Source organism: Eptatretus burgeri, chromosome 4, assembly GCF_056783735.1.
Source record: "Eptatretus burgeri isolate ZD-2024b chromosome 4, Ebu_testis_v1, whole genome shotgun sequence".
Lineage (NCBI taxonomy): Eukaryota > Metazoa > Chordata > Myxini > Myxiniformes > Myxinidae > Eptatretus > Eptatretus burgeri.
Genome location: NC_140964.1, coordinates 127,401,482 through 127,424,105, shown reverse-complemented (window position 1 = coordinate 127,424,105; position 22,624 = coordinate 127,401,482). Strand labels below are relative to the sequence as shown.

The 22,624-nt window shown below is 43.5% G+C and overlaps 1 protein-coding gene across 1 annotated transcript in view; it reads left to right on the top strand.

Moving 5' to 3' along the window:
* LOC147029067 (ubiquitin carboxyl-terminal hydrolase 5-like) overlaps positions 1 to 22,624 on the top strand; it is a 76,409-nt gene that overhangs the window by 7,946 nt on the left and 45,839 nt on the right. The window contains exons 3-7 of the mRNA XM_085876575.1: positions 1,305 to 1,459; positions 11,762 to 11,946; positions 13,868 to 13,962; positions 14,075 to 14,268; positions 14,370 to 14,441. Coding sequence (XP_085732701.1) covers positions 1,305 to 1,459; positions 11,762 to 11,946; positions 13,868 to 13,962; positions 14,075 to 14,268; positions 14,370 to 14,441 — 701 coding nt within the window. The remainder of the gene's footprint in view (positions 1 to 1,304; positions 1,460 to 11,761; positions 11,947 to 13,867; positions 13,963 to 14,074; positions 14,269 to 14,369; positions 14,442 to 22,624) is intronic.

Sequence of the window (22,624 nt, the reverse complement as noted above, 5' to 3'; positions counted from 1 at the left end):
AGAGGTGAGATTGGAGGGAGAAAGATGAGGGGAAGAGAGTGAAGTTTGCTTTGAGGAGGGAAGCGACAGCTGATTTGAAAGGGAGGGGTGACAGGGAAGCTTTGTGAGGGAGGGGAGCCGATGATAGAAGGCACAGCCATAGGGGAGGAATGAGAAGGTGGAGAGAGGGGAAAGATGAGACTTGATAGTGGCATGGTGAAGATGGGATCGAGCAGGGGGGAGGTGGGAAGAGGGGGAGGGATGATGAGAGGAAAGTAAGAGATGTTGAGTGTACTGATTGAGAGAGTGAGATATCTGTTTGGTTGGAACGAACACCACACTGTTTGGTACACCAGAGGAGGAGCTGTTTGTATAGCGGAGGACAGTGGAGAGGTGCTAAGAGAGGAGGTAGGATAGGCGGTAAGCAGGGGTATAACATAGAGGAGTTAGGAGGAAGTTGATTTGAGCAGGTGGGGTGAATTGGCATTGAGGGTGGACAAAGAATGATTGATGGAACACAAGCATGCATTGCAACTTGGGGTTCTTGAGATTTTTCCAAGTCGGAGCTATGTTTCAAAATGTTCGGGGAAGGGTGGAATAATGACAGGTTAAGAAAATTAAACCTTTGAGATATGGGGCCAAAAACGATATTGCATGATGTCTCAAAAGGTTTTGGATGGATTAAGACAAAACCTGGTGGATGATTTGGGTAGGTGAGAAGAGCGAGTCTATTCAATTTTGCTTGACGTCCGGTTGCAGATCCGGCCTATCAGTGGGATACAAAATGTAAACTGTTCAGCCTGGTGGAGGTACGTGCTGTCTCGAGTGCCGTTCCAGTTACTTTTGTTCTCGGAAGTGGCCTTGAAAAAACGCCATGATAAGGTCTTTTTCTTCTTGCGTATGGCAGCTGAGCTGCTGGGATAGCTATCATTCCTTGGAAGCGCGACTGTCACTGATGCAGTACCCCTCTACCAGCACACACTGGTACTCATTTCGCCGACCTCGGAAGGATGACAGGCTGAGTCAACCCCCTGGCGTATTAATTCAGCGGCCAACAGTGCTTGAACTCAGGACCCGAGGATCCCAAGCCGCCACCCTAACCACGAAGCCAACCAGGGATGAGGGGAGAGGGGGAGCAAACGAGGTGGCTGCAACTTTTGTCTTATCTTGGTACCCCTGACAAGTTTGGTTGAGACTACATAATAATGACCAAATGCATCAGCCACAGACGTACAGACAGACACCAAATTGTGTGTTTTAGTGTGATGATCTGACGTGCCAGGTTGGTTCTGGTTTAAATTTTGCATTTGCTTCTGGTGTAATTTTGTTTTCAGCTTTCTCAAGCATGTCGTGCAGTGTTGGCAGCAGATTCGGCATCCCGGCGCCAGGAGGTAGCTGCTTGGGATGGGGAAATCCGTCACGTGTCTCGGTTTGCCGACTCCCTAACACAGCTGGATAACGGCGTGCGCATCACTCCAAGGTGATTTTCCCGAGCTGTTACGCTGATTGGCTGTGTGAGGCTCGGTGCAATGCGATTGGCTCCTGGCAAGATTGAATAATGTATTGTCTAGGCTTATTAAAAGCTGATGTTCAAAATCTGATTCCATATTTGATGATCCAAACTCGTGGCTTACATAATTGTCAAAATCTCGAATGAAAACGGTTTCTTTCTCATCCGATATATTTAAATAGTACGCTTGTGGAAGAAATGGTAAAATGGCTCCAAAATTTACTTTTTTGCTCGTTTTAAAGTAATTATTGTACGTCTGATTTTATTTTACACCGTCCAGGGACATGAAAAAAAGGATCTTTTTGGATTCGGATTCTACTTTTATTATCTGCTCTTTTTTTTTTTTAAACGTATACATGCAACATGGAATCGCAGTTTGTTTATTTACAGTGCAATAAGATATGACTTCTAATAGGATGACCTCGAAGTACCCACATTCGCCTCTAAGCTATCTAGCTTTGGTTTGAATCTCGACCCAGCTATAAAATGTCATCCTGGTGTTTCACAGGCAGAATCAATCGTGTGTGCGTGCATGCGTGAGTGTCGTTCCTACGCATTAAACTGAGCGTCCTGTCTTCCAACATTACTTGATGGACATTAACATTCCCACGGTGTGCTTCGCGAAGAGTGGGCGAGTTATCATTCCTACCTGAACTACTTTTGGGAAGTCAATAACAAACCACCCAGTCTGAGGGGAGGGGGGAGAGAGGGGAGTGGGGGAGAAAGAGAAAGAAATAGAGGGGGGGTGGGAAAGGAGGGAGAGTCGGAGAGAGACGGGCAACGGGAATACGGAGGATTGGGCAGGGGGGAGGAAGAAGTTTCCTTTTGTGTCCATCCTTTCCACCCCATTCCTCCCTACCCCATTGTTTGTCCAATTCTCCCTCTATTTTATCCTTCAACTTCACTGTTGGTATTCCCCCCCCCCCACCGTCACGACTGTTTCTTTTGTTCTGCTGTGTCATGATCCATTTTGTGTTCGAGCCAGGGTCTGGCGATTATATCAACACACCGGTTATATCGTTATAACTTTTCATGTTGATATATTGCTATTCCAATCCATTGGGACCACACTCTGTACAGAGCGTCGGAGCTGCCGAAGCAGTCTCCTGGGCTATTGGGCACAATCCTGGACGGGTCGCCACTCCGACACAGGATACTCGAATGGCTCAATCATCCCAGCAAGCCGGTACTCATTTTGCCGACCTCAGAAGGATGACAGGCTGAGTAAACCCCACCTGGTATTAATTCAACAGCCGAGCGGAATTTGAACTCAGGATCCTCGGATCCAAGCTCACAACCCTAACCATTAAGCCAACACCAGGCATACTGTGAACCAGAATAGCACCAAGTTCCTCAACTTTGCAAGAAGTCATGGTCCAGGTTCATCGCTGGACCCGGCACTCCAACACTGGTGTCGTGGCAAAGGAGATTGACCATGCGCTCACCGATGGTTGCCGGAGGACGATCCAGAACTGCAGGGTCCACCGGAGTGCAAAGCCCCTCAACACCGACCACAGGCTTGCTGCAGCAACTCCAAAGTCACAGCTCAAATTTTGGAGAATGGCACTATCCCAGCCTTGGCTGGACGCCGGCAAGCTCAAGGACAAGAGGCCAACCAAGGAGTCTGCGAACAGGCCGAGTGGAGACCTTGGGGTCTGGGCACCTTGGGGAATCCGATTGCAACTAAATATACCAGTGTACCGAAAAAACAAAATCGGTGTGAAAAAAACAAAACAAAAACAGTATGTCACCAACAAATTGAAGAAAGGTATTTATAACCTTTAAAATACCGTACTTGATTTAAAAAAACCTTTGCACTTGGTGTTTCAGCCAAACATGGAACAGGAACAGTGGAACAGTTGACATCAAGACGTACCAGGAAGTAAGTACGGTCGGTTTTAACTTTTAACCATCAGCATTCAAGTACCATCCAAGTAATCGTGTCTTTCTTTGCCATCGTGGCTGTTTTTATTGGTTATTTTATATGAATCGGGTGTGCTTTCAAAACTCTGTGCCGAGTCGGTGATCTGCTATAGATCTGTGATCTCTGCCGATTACCAACACTGATCTCGCTTTAAAACGAAACCATTTTTAATACAAGTTGAAGTTGGAAGTAAAATAACCGTTTTCATCATGGGGGGGAGGGGGGGTGGGAATAGCCCCATGTGGGAATAATTTGACAAATTACCATGTCAATGATGCGTACATCATATTTGAGTGTATTGGACCATTGCGTATTTTTAGAACCTGCGTTAAAAGATTTTTTTTTTAATATCGGTAATTTGGTATGACCCCATCGGTATATCGATATCGAAAAAGACTTGAAACTGACAGAGCCTAGTTCTAGCTTTTCCATGAGCTTTGACTGTATATAAAAAAGTCATAGGTTGGCAACCATTGTACAGGCTTGATGGGCCAAATGGTCTCTTTCTGTGTTGAAGTTCCTTGAAAGGAAAGTCATCTTGTGTATATATTTTTTTTGGCCTGTTTGTTTGTCTGTCCTTTATGCAAGTGCAAACCATTTGACCTGCAGCTACCAAATTTGGCACAGGAACCTCTTATGGGATGAAGAATGGGAACACGGAGTCGGTCAGCCTGTCTGTTTGTTTGTCTGTCCTTTATGCAAGCGCAAACCATTTGACCTTGGCATCGGAACGCAAACCAGAGCTACCAAGTAAGGAGTGTGCCGCGCATGGGATCTGCAACAACACTGTATTTGACTGGACCTGCAGTTCGATTTGGCGCAATTCCAGGTTTTGTTGCATTTCCCCCTCCCCCCCCCCCCGCCCCCTGGAAATCCTTCCCATCATTTTCTGCCACATCAGGTCACGTCATGTGCGTAATGGTTGTTCAGGAAGTTAATGTGGCAATGTTTTTATTTTTGCAGTTTTCGAAAATCCCAACAACTTTACGATGCCGCCAAAGAAATGGGCAAGTTTTTGGGCAGATCTACATCAGCAGCCAGAAAAAAAAGAAGAAGCCTGGAAGCAGGAAAGATCACAAGAAGCCAATCACGCATTAAAGCTGATCATGAACAACATGCAACAGCCAGAGCAACAGAGACATTGCAAGAAAGACAATCTCCTCAGGAAAAAAAAACCTTTTGTCTTAAACTTTATTTTATTTGAACTGGGGAAATAATGTGAAATTTATCCTGGGCAAATCAGGGTACCTCAGCTCGTCTAAAATATAAAGCTGAGTTTGTGTCTTTGTGTCTGTGGGTGGGTCATCAGCACCGCCCATTAGCCTGGCCATGCCTCCCCTCTCCTCAGCGTCACAAGCACCGTCCATTAGCCTGGACACTCATTTCCCTCCAGCCATCCAGAAATTGCTGCCATCTTTTTCGCTCCGCGTTGCTCTGATTGTTTATAGGCCTCTGATGTACATTTGAACACCGAACAACGTGCCTTCTGTCATTAAATGAAGATACCGTTTTGAGGAAACAAAGGTACATTTTGGTTGTTGAAGGAAACAAAATGAAGATACCTCTTTAAAAAAACAAACAAACAAAAAAAAAACAGCCATGAGGGAAAAGAAAACTTCCTGTCCCAGTCGTACACTTGCTGCAGTGATAAACATGCGTCACGGTAGTGCATTTTCATTCTGCGATGGATTTCACTGTGATTCACACCCTCACTTCCCAAGAAACGGATAACAGAACGTTGCTTCTCCCTGGTGCATGCTTAGAAGGGAGCCGCCATCTTGGAACTGCTCGACTGACATCATACGCTCAATGTTGCCAGATTGAAAACGGGCAAAACATGACTCTTACCCATAGATATCACATCGTCTACAACTACACACATTACATTCTCAAATTTTATGTCGCCATTTTCAGGTTACTTATTGACTGCTCCTCGTATATTGTGAATCGTGGTGTCTGTCCGTGCATTCATCTGTTTCCCGTTTATGGTGGCCTCATATTGTGCTCCGTTTGAAAATCTCAACGTTAAATTTTGAAATGATTGGCGAACAGGCATGAGTAATGTTGATGCCAATTTTTATTTTGCAACCAGGATAATCTGCCCTCTTTTGAGACAAATCCAAACTTCACCATTTTGCGGTGGGCAGTATACGTTAGCTCAGAGCTTTGGTTCTGAGTGAAACCAAGAGTGCAACACAATTGACCTTTTTATAATCCATTAAACATTATTTAAATTGATGGATTAACTTAAACCTTTCCCGTCACTGGGGACGGATACATCTGCTATCTTTTCCCGTCACTTGGGATGCGTACTCTTCTGAGTAGTTTACAAACGGATTCAACTAACTGAATGGAAATTGCAGCGAGAGGTGTTCACTTGCCGATAATGCTGTGAGTAGTGCTATTATTGCAGACTGGGTATCGGTTGCGAGCACGACCGCTAGGTGAGGTGGTAGGGTCGACTCTACCGAACACGCGGAATCTAGATCGTACCTTTCGGAAAACTCCGACAGGTACGGGTCCCTGACCGGACCGTGAATCGTCAATAATTCCACCACGTGGTACAGGGTTATTTGCCAATCTTCAAAATACCTAGAGATCCACGTGGCGAGTTAACGAGTATTCACACCCTCGACGGCACCCGTACGAGTCGAGCCGTTAGCGTGCCCGACCCGTGCGCAACCCGAGCGGAGGGTTGCTGAAGTTCCTTCGGTCCAAATGTACATTTACAGCGGCAACAGCCTTTGTATTTGACCAACACGCGCCATGCTAAGCCAATGGAAGAAACACAGCAATGAACTGATACATTTAACAAATGTATTTATTTATAATGGGGGAAAGGGGGGGGGAGCACGCAAGAAGCAGAGTTATCACGACTAATGAGATGCAAGTATGTACAGCAAAGAGCACTTGTGCAATTCCTACTTACAGCCGGGGGCACACACACACACACACACACACACACACACACACACACACACACACACACACACACACACACACACACACACACACACACACACACACACACTGGTGGCCACAGCTTTTATTGAGGCCTCCAGCTCAGAGGGAAAGGCGAGTTGAAGACCAGAGCCTGCACTCGGACCTGTCCACCTCGTGCGGGTACGTTGAGCTGGTGGGGTGGCGGGACTCAGACCTGTAGCAACCCAGGCGTCCACACGACTGGGCTTCCGGCGAACGGAGGCTGGCAGGGCGAAGTCTGGCAAGACGAAAAAACTGGCTTTCCAAAAGAAGAACCACCACGGGGGACCTTTCGCGTGTCAGGCGAACGTGATCACCACTCGTGTCAGGCGAACGTGATCACCACTCGTGTCAGGCGAACGTGATCACCACTCGTGTCAGGCGAACGTGATCACCACTCGTGTCAGGCGAACGTGATCACCACTCGTGTCAGGCGAACGTGATCACCACTCGTGTCAGGCGAACGTGATCACCACTCGTGTCAGGCGAACGTGATCACCACTCGTGTCAGGCGACCGTGATCACCACTCTCGTCACAAATTTTCTCTTTTCCCGGAAAAAACGGAGCCGGACCTTTATCCTTCCCCCTCCCTCGGCCGAACCTCGGTGTCGTGGTCTTTGTCTTCCCTCATTGGCTGGTTTTGGCACATAGAATGCGCTCGTCACCCTGTCATTGGCCAAAACTGGCGCCAAGGCCATTGATCGGACCGAGGGGGGGGGGGCGTGACGGGGCGTCTCCCGAAGAGGCTTCGCTTCTCTTGGAGCTTGCTCTGTGCTCCTTGCTCTTTGACTGACTTACGGCCACCTCGTGTGCGCCCCCTCCCCCCCCGAATTGGGTGAGAGAGACGTCAGGTCTTTGTGAACTCCGCCCACGTATGTGCTGACACGCACGTAGGCCATGACGTCGGTGTGAGGAAGCGAGGTGAAGGCGTGTTGTTGTAGTTGATGTTGGTGGTGTAAAAATAAAAGAAAACCCTGACTATCAAAGTAACTCACAGCGCATGCACATTTATTTATTCACCCCTTAAACGAGGGATGGGGATCCTAACTAAAAAACACATACTTACCGATATAACTGTTCTATAGGACCTGTATGTTGAGTGCCCATGGCTTCCAGATTCGCAACACTATGACTATACAATGGTGCAAATGCGACCTTGTTGGCCACAGGGCATTGCCTTCAACCTTGCTTAAAATATCACTAATTGTTTGTCACCATGACATTTGCTTATCATGACATTATATAATTTGCTTATCAGAGTCTTTTACAGGATCACTTATTTATGTCATGAGATAAACCAGTGCATTTGTCGGTACCTGCATATTAAAAAGCAAATGTATATTGTTGTGGGCCGGGGGTCGGTGGCGATGAACGACCACGAAGTGGAGCAGTGGAGTCGTCTCCCACCGAACACCCGGAATTTAGGTCGTGACTCGGATAACTCCGAAAGGTCACGGGTCACTTAGAGGACCATGGTCGCCAATATTTTGACGGCGTGAGGTAGGGTCCACTTGTTTCATTCCAATTTACCTAAGTACTCACGCCGTCCAACTACCGGGGAAACCACACCCTCGGCCGACTTTGTCCGAATCGAGTCGCTATCACCGACCTCGGATCCGGCGTAACCAAGCGGAAGTTACCAAAGCTGCGCTGGACCAAATGAACAATTTACAGCACGAACGACTTTACTATTTCTCAATACGCACCTTGCTAGGTCAATAAAGGAAAGCACGAACAACGAACTGGAACATTTAACGGGTTTATTTGTAACAATAATCGGGGAGGGGGACACAGAGCAGAGTTATCACGAATAAGAAAATGTAATTTACAAGGAAAGGAAAATGCATACAATTCTACTTACAGACGGGGCCCACGGACACACGCACACACACATATACCCAAAAGAAACTGGACCCCGTGGGTCTATTCGGTAGAGCCGGGCCAGGGTACCTGTCCCGCATCGTGCGGTCACACCGACCCCAAACCACCACGGTGGGACTCAACCCACGACCTTGGCATTGTCAGCTCCAAGACTGCAGACCGCTCAACAACGACCACAGACCGCGCCGCAATCGCCACGAACACTCCTGTCTGCCGTCCTCTCATCTTTTTTTTTTTTTCTCTTGAGGTGGGAGGGGTTTCTTTTCTCACCCCTCGCCTTCTGATTGGACGAGGGGTGGTCGGGCGACTCGTGGCCGTTCTTCATTGGTTGGGCCGAACACTCCATCTGGCTGGGTGGGGCAGCCCCTGAGGTGGTCAGCCCCCCTGATTGGCTGGGGCACGCGTGCGATGCTCACCCTTCGCTCATTGGCTGGAGGAAATGCTCTATGCCCCTCCTTGGGACGGAGCCTCAATCCAAAGCGACGGAGGCTCCGCCCACGCCTTCAGCCAATAACACGTGGGCAATGGCGACCGGTTGAGTGCGGGTCGGTATCGCTGTTGTTGTTGTTGTTGTTGTTGTAGATGTAATAAAAAAAAAACTAAAAAAAATATATATATTTATTTATATATTTACAGTAAAACCCTCTTATTTGGTGGCCTTTTTAACCGTGAAATCGGCGAATCCGCGGCCCCACCATGGACCCCAAAATTTAAATATAAAATAGTAAACTCAACAAAAATAAAAACTTTACACTCGTTTCAAAGTCAATAATTTGAACACTTTGGAAAATAGGTTTGAAATAACGATTGTATTCAATTCTCTTGTCATTAAAGATGCTATAGCATACAGATCATGTTTGTCATGGAATCGGTTCCACCGGAAATGCGACGACAATGTCCATGATCAAAAACTGTGAGTCACATCTTTATGAAATCATGTCAATATCGGGTGTGTCCTCCATGGGCGTTCACAACTGCGATACAATGTCTCATGGATTGGATGATGCGTCTGAACACAGCTTGGGGAATGCGGCACCATATTTGTACCAACATGGCACCAAGCTCCTGCAAGTTCTGTGGAGGGTTCCTTACTTGATGGAGCCGCCTGCCTAACACATCCCACACATGCTCTATGGGGTTGAGGTCAGGAGATCTTGAGGGCCACTCCATGACATTGATGCCAGCGTCCCTGAGGAAATTCGTTGTTAAATTGGCCGTATGAGGTCTGGCGTTATCCTGTTGGAAAGTCAGACCTGGGCCATGAGCTGCCATGAATGGTAAAAGCTCTGGAACGAGCACCTGATCCCTGTATGCTGCCGCATTAAGGTTTCCCTGGATGACAATGAGTCGGGATCGAGCATGACTGTTGATACCACCCCAAACCATAATGCGACCGCCCCCAAAGCGATCCAATTGCTGTACGCAACACTGGGCATTGCGTTCTCCTCGTCTTGTCCACACTCTAACCCTTCCATCAGCAAGTTAGTGTGAACCTTGATTCGTTACCAAACGCAACCCTATTCCAATCTCGCTGGGTCCATCTCGGGTGCCGTCGTGCCCAAAGAAGACGTTGGCGTCTGGAAACGGGTTAGAATTGGTCCACGATATGGCCACCGTGCATGAAGATGAGCAGAGCGCAGGTGATTTCGAATGGATTGGGCAGTTACTCGACCTCCAAACAATTCATTCCCAGTGGATGTGGCAGTGACAAACCGATTACGCAAATGACGCAAGACAATCTGTCGGTCTTCTGCGCGTGACGTAACACGTGGTCGACCAGGACGGGGGCGGTCAGCTGTGGTGCCAGTCTGATAGAGACGTGTCTGGAGGTTATGGATGGTCTGTCGACTGCATCCCGTAACCCTCGCAACGTCAGTGACGGATGTTCCCGTATTCAGCATGCCAATGGCACGTTCACGCTGAATGTTTGACAGTCGTGGCATTGCAAATTAACGAATAATTGACAATAAAACCTTATTTTTCTGAGATGATACTCTCCTCTGCTACCTTTAGATCAATTGCAGGTGTATCAATAGGCCACGTGACTTGGGTCACGTCGAAACGTGATTTTAGCCTGCAGTGCTCTGTTACGTGCTACGTAGGCCCGACCAGTAGAATGAATGTGTGAAGTAATGCCCTCGACAATGCCTTTAACCATAATCACAACAAGAACTCTTTCAAGAAAAGTTTCTAAACACTATTTGACAAATAATCAGTCAAGTTTTAATTTTTGCTGAGTATAGTATTTTTTGGGTGGAATGTGTGTCTTTGATCTCAACCGCGGTCTCAACTGTTGTACAAGTGTGAATGCGCGGTGTTGGTGTAAAACACACAATGGCTTGTCAAATCATTGACATATGTTCGCTAACCGCCGACACCTGCTATAATCCGCGGTTTAAGCCCTTAATCTGCCGTTTAACCCAACAATTGAGTCCTTTTTGACACGCGGTGAGCGAATCTGAGGTGGCGGGGTGTCATAAACTCTCTCTCACCTCTTCTGTATAAAACCTCAGGCCAAATCCATCTCAATCATAACCTTAGACTACTTACTACAGACCACACATTGATTATCCGCGATTCTATGACCATTCTACAGCTTTCTACAGCCTTTTCAAACATCGCAGCTAGCTTCTTCTTCATTTCCCTCCGACATTGCTGTGACGTCATTGGTCAACATGCCGGGGGGGGGGGGGAAGAGGAAGCACACATCCAGATCTGTTTCCGAAAATTTTTTGTTAGTGGACAGGATTGTTTCTGGGAAGGAGAGTAAAGCTAAGATATCCAGGGAAACTGGGGTACAAGAGAGTACCTTAAGAGGACGGGTGAAGGAGGAGGCCAACTTTCGCTCCTTCATGCAGGACCTCGACGAGAAGAGCGGGCTGAGCCGCAAGAGAGCCAGGAAGGCTCAGGATCCAGCGTTGGACAAGGTTCGTTTCCTGAACTGAATCCCAATCCGTTTTTGCAGCACTGACCGACCTTGACCTTGAACTGTTTTATTCAATTCTAGGTAAATTATACGGCCATAAATCTCAAATACTCTCCCCAAAATTAAAAAAAAAAATGTATATAAAACATGATGTCGGTTATTGGCATAAATTATCTTATATTTTGTTTCATTCAATGTTGAAGACCGCTCTAGCAATGCCGCCAAAATCAGGTCACGTGACCAATGGCGGCAAGGTTCGTCTTGTTGGGTGAACGTGCCTCGCATGTTTTCCGCTTGTACTCCCTATCCGCGGTCCGTTGGTACAAGATTATATTTTATTATTACTCGCGGTTTTCTTAATATTATTGACGGATCCGCGGATAGTCGAAACCGCGGATTTTTATTTTATTGACCCCAACGGCCGCGATTTAAAAGAGTTTTACTGTATTTAGATATAACAAAGGTCAGTTTGTTGAAATGCAATGTATTTACTCGTGTATTGCAGCAATTGAATCCATTTTGTGTCACAACATCATGACCTCCCCTCCCCTCCCTCAGTGGTTGGAAATGTTCGCGCTGTGACCTCCGGGAGAACTTGTGGGTGAACATGACCGATGGAACTATTCTCTGTGGTCGCCAGTACTTTGATGGCTCTGGAGGCAATGGACATGCTCTTGATCACTTCAGAGAGACTACCTATCCCCTAGCTGTGAAGCTGGGAACCATCACACCTACCGGTGCTGGTAGGAGCATGATTCATAGTGCAGACCCTCAATGGATCTCAGCGCTTATTTTTTTTGTTGTTGTCGACAATAGTTGGCATGTCCACCCGTCATTTAGCTCAAAGGTATAATCAAAATGCAGCATGTTTTGTAATTCACAAACAAATTGTATGTCTGTCTGTGAATCTCAATGAAGATGTAAAATGAAGTGAAAACGCGTCGTTTTCAGCATCGTCGTCGCGGCTGTTGTTGGTGTTTGCTCCTTCCGTGTACTTTTATATATTTAATCTCCACCATCTTCGAAGATGGATGGAGGTTACTGTTTTCACCCCTTTCTGTTTGTTTGTTTGTTTGTGAACAGTATTACGGAAAAACTCCTCGACGGATTTCGACGAAACTTGGTGGGGGGGTTAGGTATGGTCCAAGGATCATGCCATTAAATTTTGGACTTGGTCCCCCCCCTCCCCAAAAAAAAATTGTTAGAGAAAATTTTTTTTTTGCATTTCTACATGTTTTCAGTGATTTCCAACCCCCCCCCCCAAAATTTTTTTTTACCCTCCCCCCCCCCAAAAAAGTTTTTTTTTTGCATTTCTACATGTTTTAAGTGATTTCCAATCCCCCCCCCAAAAAAAAAATTGTTAGAGAAGTTTTTTTTGCATTTCTACATGTTTTTAGTGATTTCCAACCCCCCCAAAAAAATTGTTCGAGAATTTTTTTTTTTTGCACTTGTACATATTTTGTGATTTCCAACCCCTCCCCCCCCCCCCAAATTTTTTTTGTATTTTTACATGTTTTAAGTGATTTCCAACCACCCCCCCCAAAAAAAAATGTTGGAGAAAAGAACTATAACTGTCAGCACTGTTGACATCATATTTAATGAATAAGATATAAGGTTCACTTGAGTGACCCAGCAGTATTGGCGGCGGAGGTTTTGCACTCTCCCGAGTGCTCCCCCTCTACTTTTCTATTGTTTTTCTGTATCCTCCTTCCGTATCTGTCACGCTTTACTCTAAAGGGTTCATGCTGTCGTAACGTTGGTACCGTTACTTTAAAACTTGAGGTCATGCTTTTCCCTTGTCTATCCTGGAAAGATGGGCTTTTAACAGAGGCATTTTTATGATTAACAGACACACCTTTTTGTTCCAAGTAAATCGGTTATTAGCTTTCCAATGATAACATTTTTTTTTTATTATTCTAGGACAGCAGGAACCTTTTCGAAAATAGCGTGGCCGATGCATACACGGAAGGACGGACGCTTCTCCTTTATTAAGAGATTATGTTGTACGTTGAGCCGTTCTCTTTTTCATTTAATTATTTATTTTCTGCATCCCAGACCCTGGTGCGTTTGGAAGAACAGTGCCCCATAGTAAAATATTGTGGCTGTTTGACTGTTTCCTCACAAAAACTCATAATTTCATAAACCAGAATATTTCACTCCACTTCAAGATTAAAGCCTCCCTCAACTCATCTTGAGAGGTGTTTTGGCATGTTCACTGTGCTCGTGAAGTATCGGTTGGTAAGACCAAGCAACCAGGGCGCCTTTGAAGATCGGGACATTGGAAAGAGGGGTGAAAACATCGATTTTTCTCTTGATTGTCTTATTTTTTTCCACGCCAATCCATTCCTCTTTTCTTTTTTTTTCTTGTTTTTTTTTCTTCCAGTTACTTTCAACAAATACCAGCAGAAGTAGTTTCCTTGTAATTTCCCGATTATAGTTCAGAGATGCAAGTGTGAAAGATTGACTTAAATGCATGTCTGCCTTGAGGTGGACCGTCAGCTGATGCTGATCTATTTGTAAACTTGATGTACCACATTCGGTTGTATAAACCAATCTTTTATTCAGAAAATTTCTCTTCTTCTTCCTCCTGATCTTGTATTGTGATGGCGATTGTCCACTTTTGTTCTTCTCATCTTCTCACCTTCTCTCCACCCACATTGCCAGATGTATTTTCCTACGCTGAGGATGACATGGTATTAGATCCAAACCTTGCTGAACATCTTGCACATTTTGGCATCAACATGATGAAGATGCAGAAGGTACTTATCACCATACTAACTGAGAAATCTCTTTCCGACAGCTCCCTCACTTGTGCTTTAAAAACGGCCAGGATCCATTTCTTCTCCCTCCCATTCCCCCTGTTCATTACAGACTGACAAAACGATGACAGAGCTGGAAATTGCTATGAATGAGCGTGTTGGTGAGTGGGAGACAATCCAGGAAACAGGCGTGCAACTCGTGCCACTGTTTGGGCCAAGCTATACTGGCCTGCAGAATCTTGGGAACAGCTGTTACCTCAATTCGGTGGTGCAAGTCCTGTTCAGCATCCCTGACTTCCAAAAAAGGCACTCCTTTGTGTGTTGTATGTCTGCTTATGGTTAAAGGCATTATGTGATTTAAATTGTCATTGCTTTTTCCAAACCTGCCCATTCCACTGTCCCTGCAGATATGTTGGTGGGCATCAGCGAATCATTGAGAGCTCAGTTCCCGATCCAGCGCAAGATTTTAACATCCAAGTGTAAGACCACCTATGTAGCTCTGGAGTGGACTCAGAACTGCTTGGTTGCTGGGGCATTCCATGTCAAGTGTACACACCCTCCCGACACTAATACCTCATTTTCCCCCCATATGTTGGTCATTTATTCACTTGGGTGAAAAAAACTCAAAATATACCAACTTTTAGACCTGTGGGCCCATAGGGGCCAATTTTAGGGGCCTCCCAAATTTGGGTGCCCCCGGCTGCCCCACAATCTTCCAGAGGCCATATCACACGTTGTAGTGGTCCGATTTGGCTGATCTTGGTATCAAAATGCTTGTAAAAGTGAGATCTTTCGAATCGCGTAAAGTAAAATCACTCCGAAATATTAATTCAAAAAGTTATAGGTTATAATACCCCTTCATATACTCCAACACCTCGGCATAAATGAAAATGGGATCTCAATGGGTTCAAGTGTGATGATGATTTTATTGTTCGGGGACTCGGGTGCTGGACACACAATACGCCACAATACAGAGCACAATACTTGAACACAAGATTTCCAAGACACTATATCAGTATATTGTACATAAATTTTCCACATGCACATGCAGGAACTGGAAGCGATACTAGTATGAGTAAGAGTTTTTCCAAGCATATTGTTACGGTTCTGGAAATTCACAGAACACCATACAGGTTCCCCAGAGATCAGTTATGTCGATAAGTGTGTGTTCAGATTATATTTCCCCACCGATGTTTAAAGGAAATTATTCGTGTAACCGGGCTGTGATCTTTGAGGTAGTGTTTTTCTTATGCTATCTTTATTTTGGACCAACCGCTTCACAACAACCGCCTTCACAACAACCACCTTCTCCACAACTGCCTTCACAACAACCACCTTTTCCACAACCGCCTTCAGAACAACCACCTTCACCACAACGACATCTCGCCATCTCCTAAACCACATCTCGCAACATAACCAACAACGAACAGCATCGCCTCACCTTCATCTCCATTGCTCCGCCATATTTGCGCCAGCCACGGCGAATTCCCCACGAACAACATCTCTGCCACCAGACGCGGGGACTCCCAAGTTGGGGCGAGGGCCGATGATTCCTGCAAACTTCCGCGGGAGCTGATGATTTCTACCACGTCCGCTCTCTCCGAGCTTCGTGTCAAAATCGGATCAAAAGATCAAAAGGGGCGGAGCCAGCAGGGGGTCAGAGGTCGGAGGGGAGAGATCAAAACCTCGCCTCACGGACTCCATATAAAGGTGCGCTGAACGCCAAGCAAGCAGTCTGTCGGGGTTCGGAGTCTGTCGGGGAGGCCTAAGACTGTATTGAGCAGCTGGCCACATTCCCTGTACAACACCTGCATTTGTTTCAAGTGTTGTGGTTTCCCACCCGTCGGCGTGCGGGCGACTGCTTCTAGCCAATGGCGGCCGCTCCCGCCCACCGAACGGGCAAACCAAGTCGCAGCTTTCGGATCAACGCCGAAATCCAGCTACGGGTGTGTTTTTAATCACACTGAAAATCCCCGGCATTTCTGTCTGCGCGCATAATTAGGTAAATCGACAATTCGGCGATCGGATCCTGTCGCGCGTGGACAGAATAGCTGGCTGATTTTCGGTGTGATTAAAAACACCCTTAGCTGGATTTCGGCGTTGTTCCGAAAGCTGCGACTCGGTTTACCCGTTCGGTGGGCGGGACCGGCCGCCATTGGCTAGAAGCGGTCGCCCGCACGCCGATGGGCGGGAAACCATAACAATATTATAGTCGATTTTTTGCCAACCAATGTTTTACTTGACAGCTGTTTCTTTTTTACTGATTGTGTAGGTTCTACCTGTAGCAGTTTTTGGTTCTACAAGAAAGAAGTATATCAGAAATGTCTAAAATTCAGTGATCTTCAATGTCAGGAAAAAATAACTATTTGCGGGCCTGTTTGGATGAAGAAAATTCACTTTCACTTCATGAGTGTCCTGAAAGGCTTCCATGATGCAGGCAAGCCACCATTTTCCATCATAGTGCACTGTGACATAACCTGAGAGTTTCCCGTTAAAAGTTGGTGTAGATTTTGAAATAGCTGACTCGATACGGTGTTCCTCGCTAAGCCTGAATTCGCGTACTTGAAGAGCAGTTTCTGAAATAGGGATGAAAGCATGAAGTTTTTGAGTTCCAGCTATGGTTTTGGCCGTTTTTAACCTTTCTTCCAGAATTCGTTCTTCCTCGTCATACGCCTCGTGGATCCCGTAACCGAAATTCATTTCATTCAAACCATTTTCAGCAAAGGTGAAAAGATCTTTTGGAGAAATAATTTGACTGTCATAAGTTATACGCAGGCTCTCACGTGTTGCTTCTCGTTTGCCTGTACCTCCCACGCCATCTGAAGGGCCCTTGCCATGACTTGTGGCAAAAAATGCCATTCTGTGTCAATACTATACTCTGATTTGTGACGACATAGGTTTATGAAGGCTTTACAATTCTTATATTGGCCAGTGCAACCGTCTGAGAAATAGTAAAGTTTCCTTACATTTCCAAAGCTGGATTTCAAGTGTTCAATGAGCATTCTTTTGAAGAGGTGGACTGAGACAACGTCGTGAGTATTGCATTCTGATATAATCGTGAACGAATCGTGGTTTAATTTGCCATCGTCCGATTTGAAATCGTAAAGCCAGGGGTGAATTGTCGCTTGATAGCAGTTCCAATGGAATCCTTGGGCCGCATCCTGTACGACAAACGGATAGTTCTCTGAGAGGTCTCCAATAATGACAAATTCTCCTTCAACGATTTCATCTTTCTTATTTTTCAGAAACTGAGATTGGGCCTTGGCAATGAAGTCGTGTCTCACTAATTTCACCACGCGTTCACACAATCGATTAATGAATTCTTGCAAAGGCAGGACCATGGAGCTCAGTTCAGATCTGTTGGTGGATGTCCACCGTTTAAACTGAATTTCATCAATATCTTCTAGTTCATAAGCACTCAGTAGCTCGGTTTTGAAGTCTTCAATTGATGGGCAACTTTCACAAGTTCTGAAATAACATGCCGGTTGTGCTGGGTTACAAACTATGCGTGCTATCACATGATGATAGCTTGGAAGTTCGGCTATCTGTGGCATTTTGGAACCAAACATCATGAGTTTCACGTTTTGATGTATCGTACATACACATACACTGTATGTACTGCCTGAACCGGCTAGGCCACACTCCGAGGGACGGAGCATGGCGAACTTTGCGAATCCAACTTTCAAGCCAGGGTTCTTCTCTTTTAATTTCTGAAACAGTTCCTTGAGATTGTTTCGTACCAGGCGCTTTTGAATTTTGTCTTTTCCATGTTCATTCCTGACCACCACACAGTCCTTTTTTCCCGGCATTATTCGACTGACTTCATCACTTTGGTAAAATTCGGTTACGGCGGATTTCACTTCGTCAGGCAATATTTTACCCTGTTTGGGATTTGGAGACTATAGCATACCATTTTCTTTCTCTCAATTTTTGGCTTGCACAGCCATTCTTTGGGAGCAACTGAATTCACTAATCATCCCTCTGATGCTCATATTCCAAGCAAATATTGTCAGTATACGTATTTGCTCTGAACGGCTCTAAACAACGGATTTTTCTTTCAGGCTTTTGATCACCTCTGGCATGCAGTTTTCATCACATTTTGACGCTGTATTTTGTGTTTTCTCCGCAGTGCTTGGTCCAGCAACTAGTTCTAATTTCTTTCGCACAGAATCTTCCACTTTACTTCGCTTTTCAGGAACGTACCCTGGGTTCCTTTCTGCCTTTCGTTTGTCGAATGGGCTTTCGCCTATCATCGACAACGACTGGTTTAATAGGTCAACTTCTGCTTCTCGCTCAAAAACCTCCTCATCCTCATCTGTTGAAATAGATTCTGCAATGACTTCGATAGTACCTTCTGATGATAATTTCGAACTGGTCGAAGATGATTCTTCAATACGCTCTGGTGACAACTGAGTTTTTTTTCTGCACGAAGTACAAAGTCTGTCATCTTTTTTTCACCTTTGAAGAAAATTTCATCAACATATCATTTGACACATTGCAAAGATATTTTCGTTGTTTCGTTTTATGGCAGCTGAACGGATCACAATAGTATTTTTGGATTTCTTTGCGATCTTGTCGCCATGCTTACTGCAAAATATGCAAAAACTGAGATTATCCCATTTATAACTTAATTCGATGATGGTTATACAAAAAATGTACACTTAAAAATCAATAGACACAATAGGCAGAATAATATTTCGCAAATGATGCAATATATATCGATACAATAGTCCAGAGATGATGATTGTCAATTTCAGACATAAAGTCGCCTGCCAGCAGGTGACGTCATTGGAACGATGACTGCAAACGTCGCCCAATGTTGAATCAAGAATTAGTGATATGTGGACCCCGAACAATAAAACCATCATCACACTTGAACCCATTGAGATCCCATTTTCATTTATGCTGAGGTGTTGGAGTATATGAAGGGGTATTCTCACACGAAAAAATCGGGATCATCGGTTTGGCTGGGGGGGGGGGCCCATGGTCAAAGGGCGCCCCAAACTATACCTTTTTCAATTACTGTTTTGGAGTGATTTTACTTTACGCGATTCGAAAGATCTCGCTTTTATGAGCATTTTGATACCAAGATCATCCAAATCGGACCACTACAACCTGTGATATGACCACTGGAAGATTGTGGGTCAACCGGGGGCGCCAAAATTTTGGGGCCCCGATGGGCCCCCAGGTCTGAAAATTGACACATCATGTTTTACCGTGGATACAAACACTTGCACAAAAAAAAGAGTGAAATCTCAGACGATGTGTCAAAATTTCGCTGAAAAATGTGTACACTTGACATGGAATGCCCCTGCTGCTATTTACATCAAGTTCTGCCAAATTTTTTTTTTTTATTATTTTAAGAATAAATGTGACCCTCCAGTACAAAACCAGTCGGAAGTCGCAAAAATTCAATATTGAGTTATTGGGTTTATTTGAAAGCCCATAAAATAAGCTTCACAACAGTGTATCATACATGGTGGTCCGGCACAAAATGACCGAGATATCTTACGATGAAGTTTTACAACACACGTTATTGGGAAAATCGAAATAACTGGATATTAGCTTCTGGAGTTTGAGAAACAAAGTCCTTAGCAACGTATACTAGTAATAGTTTCTCAAACTCCAGAAGCTAATATCCGGTTATTTTTATTTTCCCAATAACGTGTGTTGTAAAACTTCATCGTAAGATATCTCGGTCAGTTTGTGACGGACCACCATGTATGATACACCGCTGTGAAGCTTATTTTATGGGCTTTCAAATAAACTCAATATTTAATTTTTGCGACTTCCGACTGTTTTTGTACTGGAGGGTCACAAATGTCTTTGGCAAGAAAGCAGGTTGGCTTCAAAAAATATTATGATTGTTTGTCTATATTTGGTTAGGGGAATGTGGGTGATGCTGTTGCCTTGAATCATTCTCAAAGGGGTACCAATGCAGACAGGGTTATATCTAGTTGTGTTTCAAATGTTCATCCCCCCACTCCACTGATTCCCTGAGCTGCAATGGAGGAGGAACTTTTTAGTTTTGTTTCCTCACCTGTTTCAATGCAACGTAATTAATGTGCTTGAATATACATGACTGGATACTTGTTCCACGATTCGAATGCGAGAGACCACAGTAGATGTAAAATGTTGCTTCTGGGATGCCCATTCAAATGAATAGGGAAAAGGGGAAAAAACTATCTGACTCAAGCGGCTAAAGCTCAAAATGGGAGACTCGCTTCCTCCCCCTTCCATACAAACAAATGAAAAATTGAGACTTGCTGATTAAAGCACTTCTTCCCCCCAACATAATCACAGTCCTTTCATATTTTCTTTATACTCAAAGAGCGAACCAACGAATAATTTTTCTTGTTCTACTTTATTTAGGGAATAACTTAATTTTCTTATAACATTCATTTCTATCAAGTATATTCACAAAGAATAACTTGCAACTTGGTTCTTGGTTTAAGTATCTTTGTTGAGCAGAGATGAAATGATAAACTTCTCTTGATGCTTTTGTTTGACCACTTCCTGAGCCACATATCATTTTGAGATTGTAATAAATTGTTTTTCCATTGTGCAATTGATAACCATCAAAGTTTTCAGTCCATTCAAGGATATTAATTTTTTTTCTTTACATCCTCCAACTTATTTGTCGTTAAATTCATCCGCTTATTTGTTTTATCTACTTTTATCCCGGTTATTTCTTCAATAAGACTTATTTGATATTTCTCACATTCATTATGTTTCCCATTTAAATACCAAGGCTGATTACATCTCCACTCTTTGGTTTGAAAAAAAACTTGAAAAAAATGCTTGGTTCTATCATTTATAAATTAGTCAAAGACTGCGGAAGCCCGTTAAAAACCCCAACCCAATATCTTGACACTTAAATATCTCAACACTTGTACTTCTAACCACAATGGAGACTATTGATTCCATTCTCTAATATATATCTATATATATATATATATATATATATATATATATATATATATATATATATATATATATATATATATATATTTTATTATCAAAAGCTCCTAATGCTTTCTTGTTTACCTCTTCTGTATATAATTGGTTTATAACTTCTTATTGTATTCATTTTTCTGTACTCGTCCTTCTGTAAGGTTAAACAGTTGTAATAATGTTTAAAGTTTATTGTTTCCTTGATTATATTTTTCTTTATTCCCTTTAGCTTTTTATCACACCTTTCAATATTATTATTATTATCAATATACTTATAAGCATAACACTTTCATCTCAATCCTATAAATTCACTCATTACCTTCCCGCCCAATTCATCTTTAAACTTACCAATAACCTTTTTATTCTTTGATGAAAACAACACATCACCTGACTTATAATTAATTACTTTCATCATATATATCAATATTATCAATCATATCCTCATATACATCACTTGTCTTAATTTCTAATATAAAACTATCTGTATCCATACATAACAATGATGCATTATCCTTATACTTTGGTTTTAAATTATTATAGTAATAGTCATACATTAATGACTTTGACAAGTCAAGAATTGATGTTCCGATATAAATAGGTTTATCCATTTCAATACTCTTTTTTTCAAATGAATAGCACAAAAGTTTTCTGAAAACACCTCAGTTCGCTTAAAACTTGATCTATTAATTAACTTTGAAACCTGTTTCCAAGATGTAGAAAGTCTTATGTTTTGTCGATTCCTAACATTTTCCATTGTCTTTCCAAATACAGCATTATTCATTAATTTATAAAAGTCCTTCTCAAAATCTGTTTTTGCTTCTGTTCTCCTTTTTGTATTAAAATCAAAATATTTCTTCAACCAATGACTTTTCAAAATCCTCTGAATTGTTCTAACTTTCAACCGAGCAGATAAATATTGCCTCAAGTTCCTTTGATGCAAAACATAACTTTCTTAATCATTTAATGTAGTCAGTAGTTTTTCTGGAGATTTACCTTTTATATTAAATGAATGTTGGTGTTCACTTAACCATTCTTTTCTTGGACTTTCTTTATCAGGGGCAGAGGGTAAGTCTTTATGTTTGTTTTGAAGTTCTTCTGGATATTTTAAATCAACCTCAAAATAATATCCAACTTCATCTTCATCCAATTCTTTTTGAGAGGAGATAACAATGTCTTGTAAAACGTTTTCATAATGTTTTTCTTTAACTCGTTTAAGTTTTCCATAAGGTAAAGATTGAGACATAGCCCACCCATGCAAATTGTTAGCATCATAATACATCAGGTAAGAGTTGTCCTCATTCTTATTATAATCAGGAAGATATTTGTTATTTGCTTTAGCATATCTCTGAGAACATACTTGAGATATTCCTCCTCTTTTAGCCTCCTCTATCATTAAAAGAATATCTAAATCGCTGATTAATTCCAAATCCTGTTTCGTCATTTTTAACATGGCACTGCAAGCCAAACCTGTGGCTGTGTAATAGTGAGTGGGGTCTAATCCATAAGAATTTTTATTTTGACAGACTGTTCTAAAAGTCTCAAACACATCAGTCAATAATAGTACATCATTTTTAAGATACAAATCATGATATTCTCCTAGATTCTTTCAGTAAACTTCTTCCAAACCTTTATAGCTTGTGTATAATCTCTATCGGAAATATGAGTTTTATTATCCCCCGCCGCGTGGCGGAAGGGGGATATTGTTATC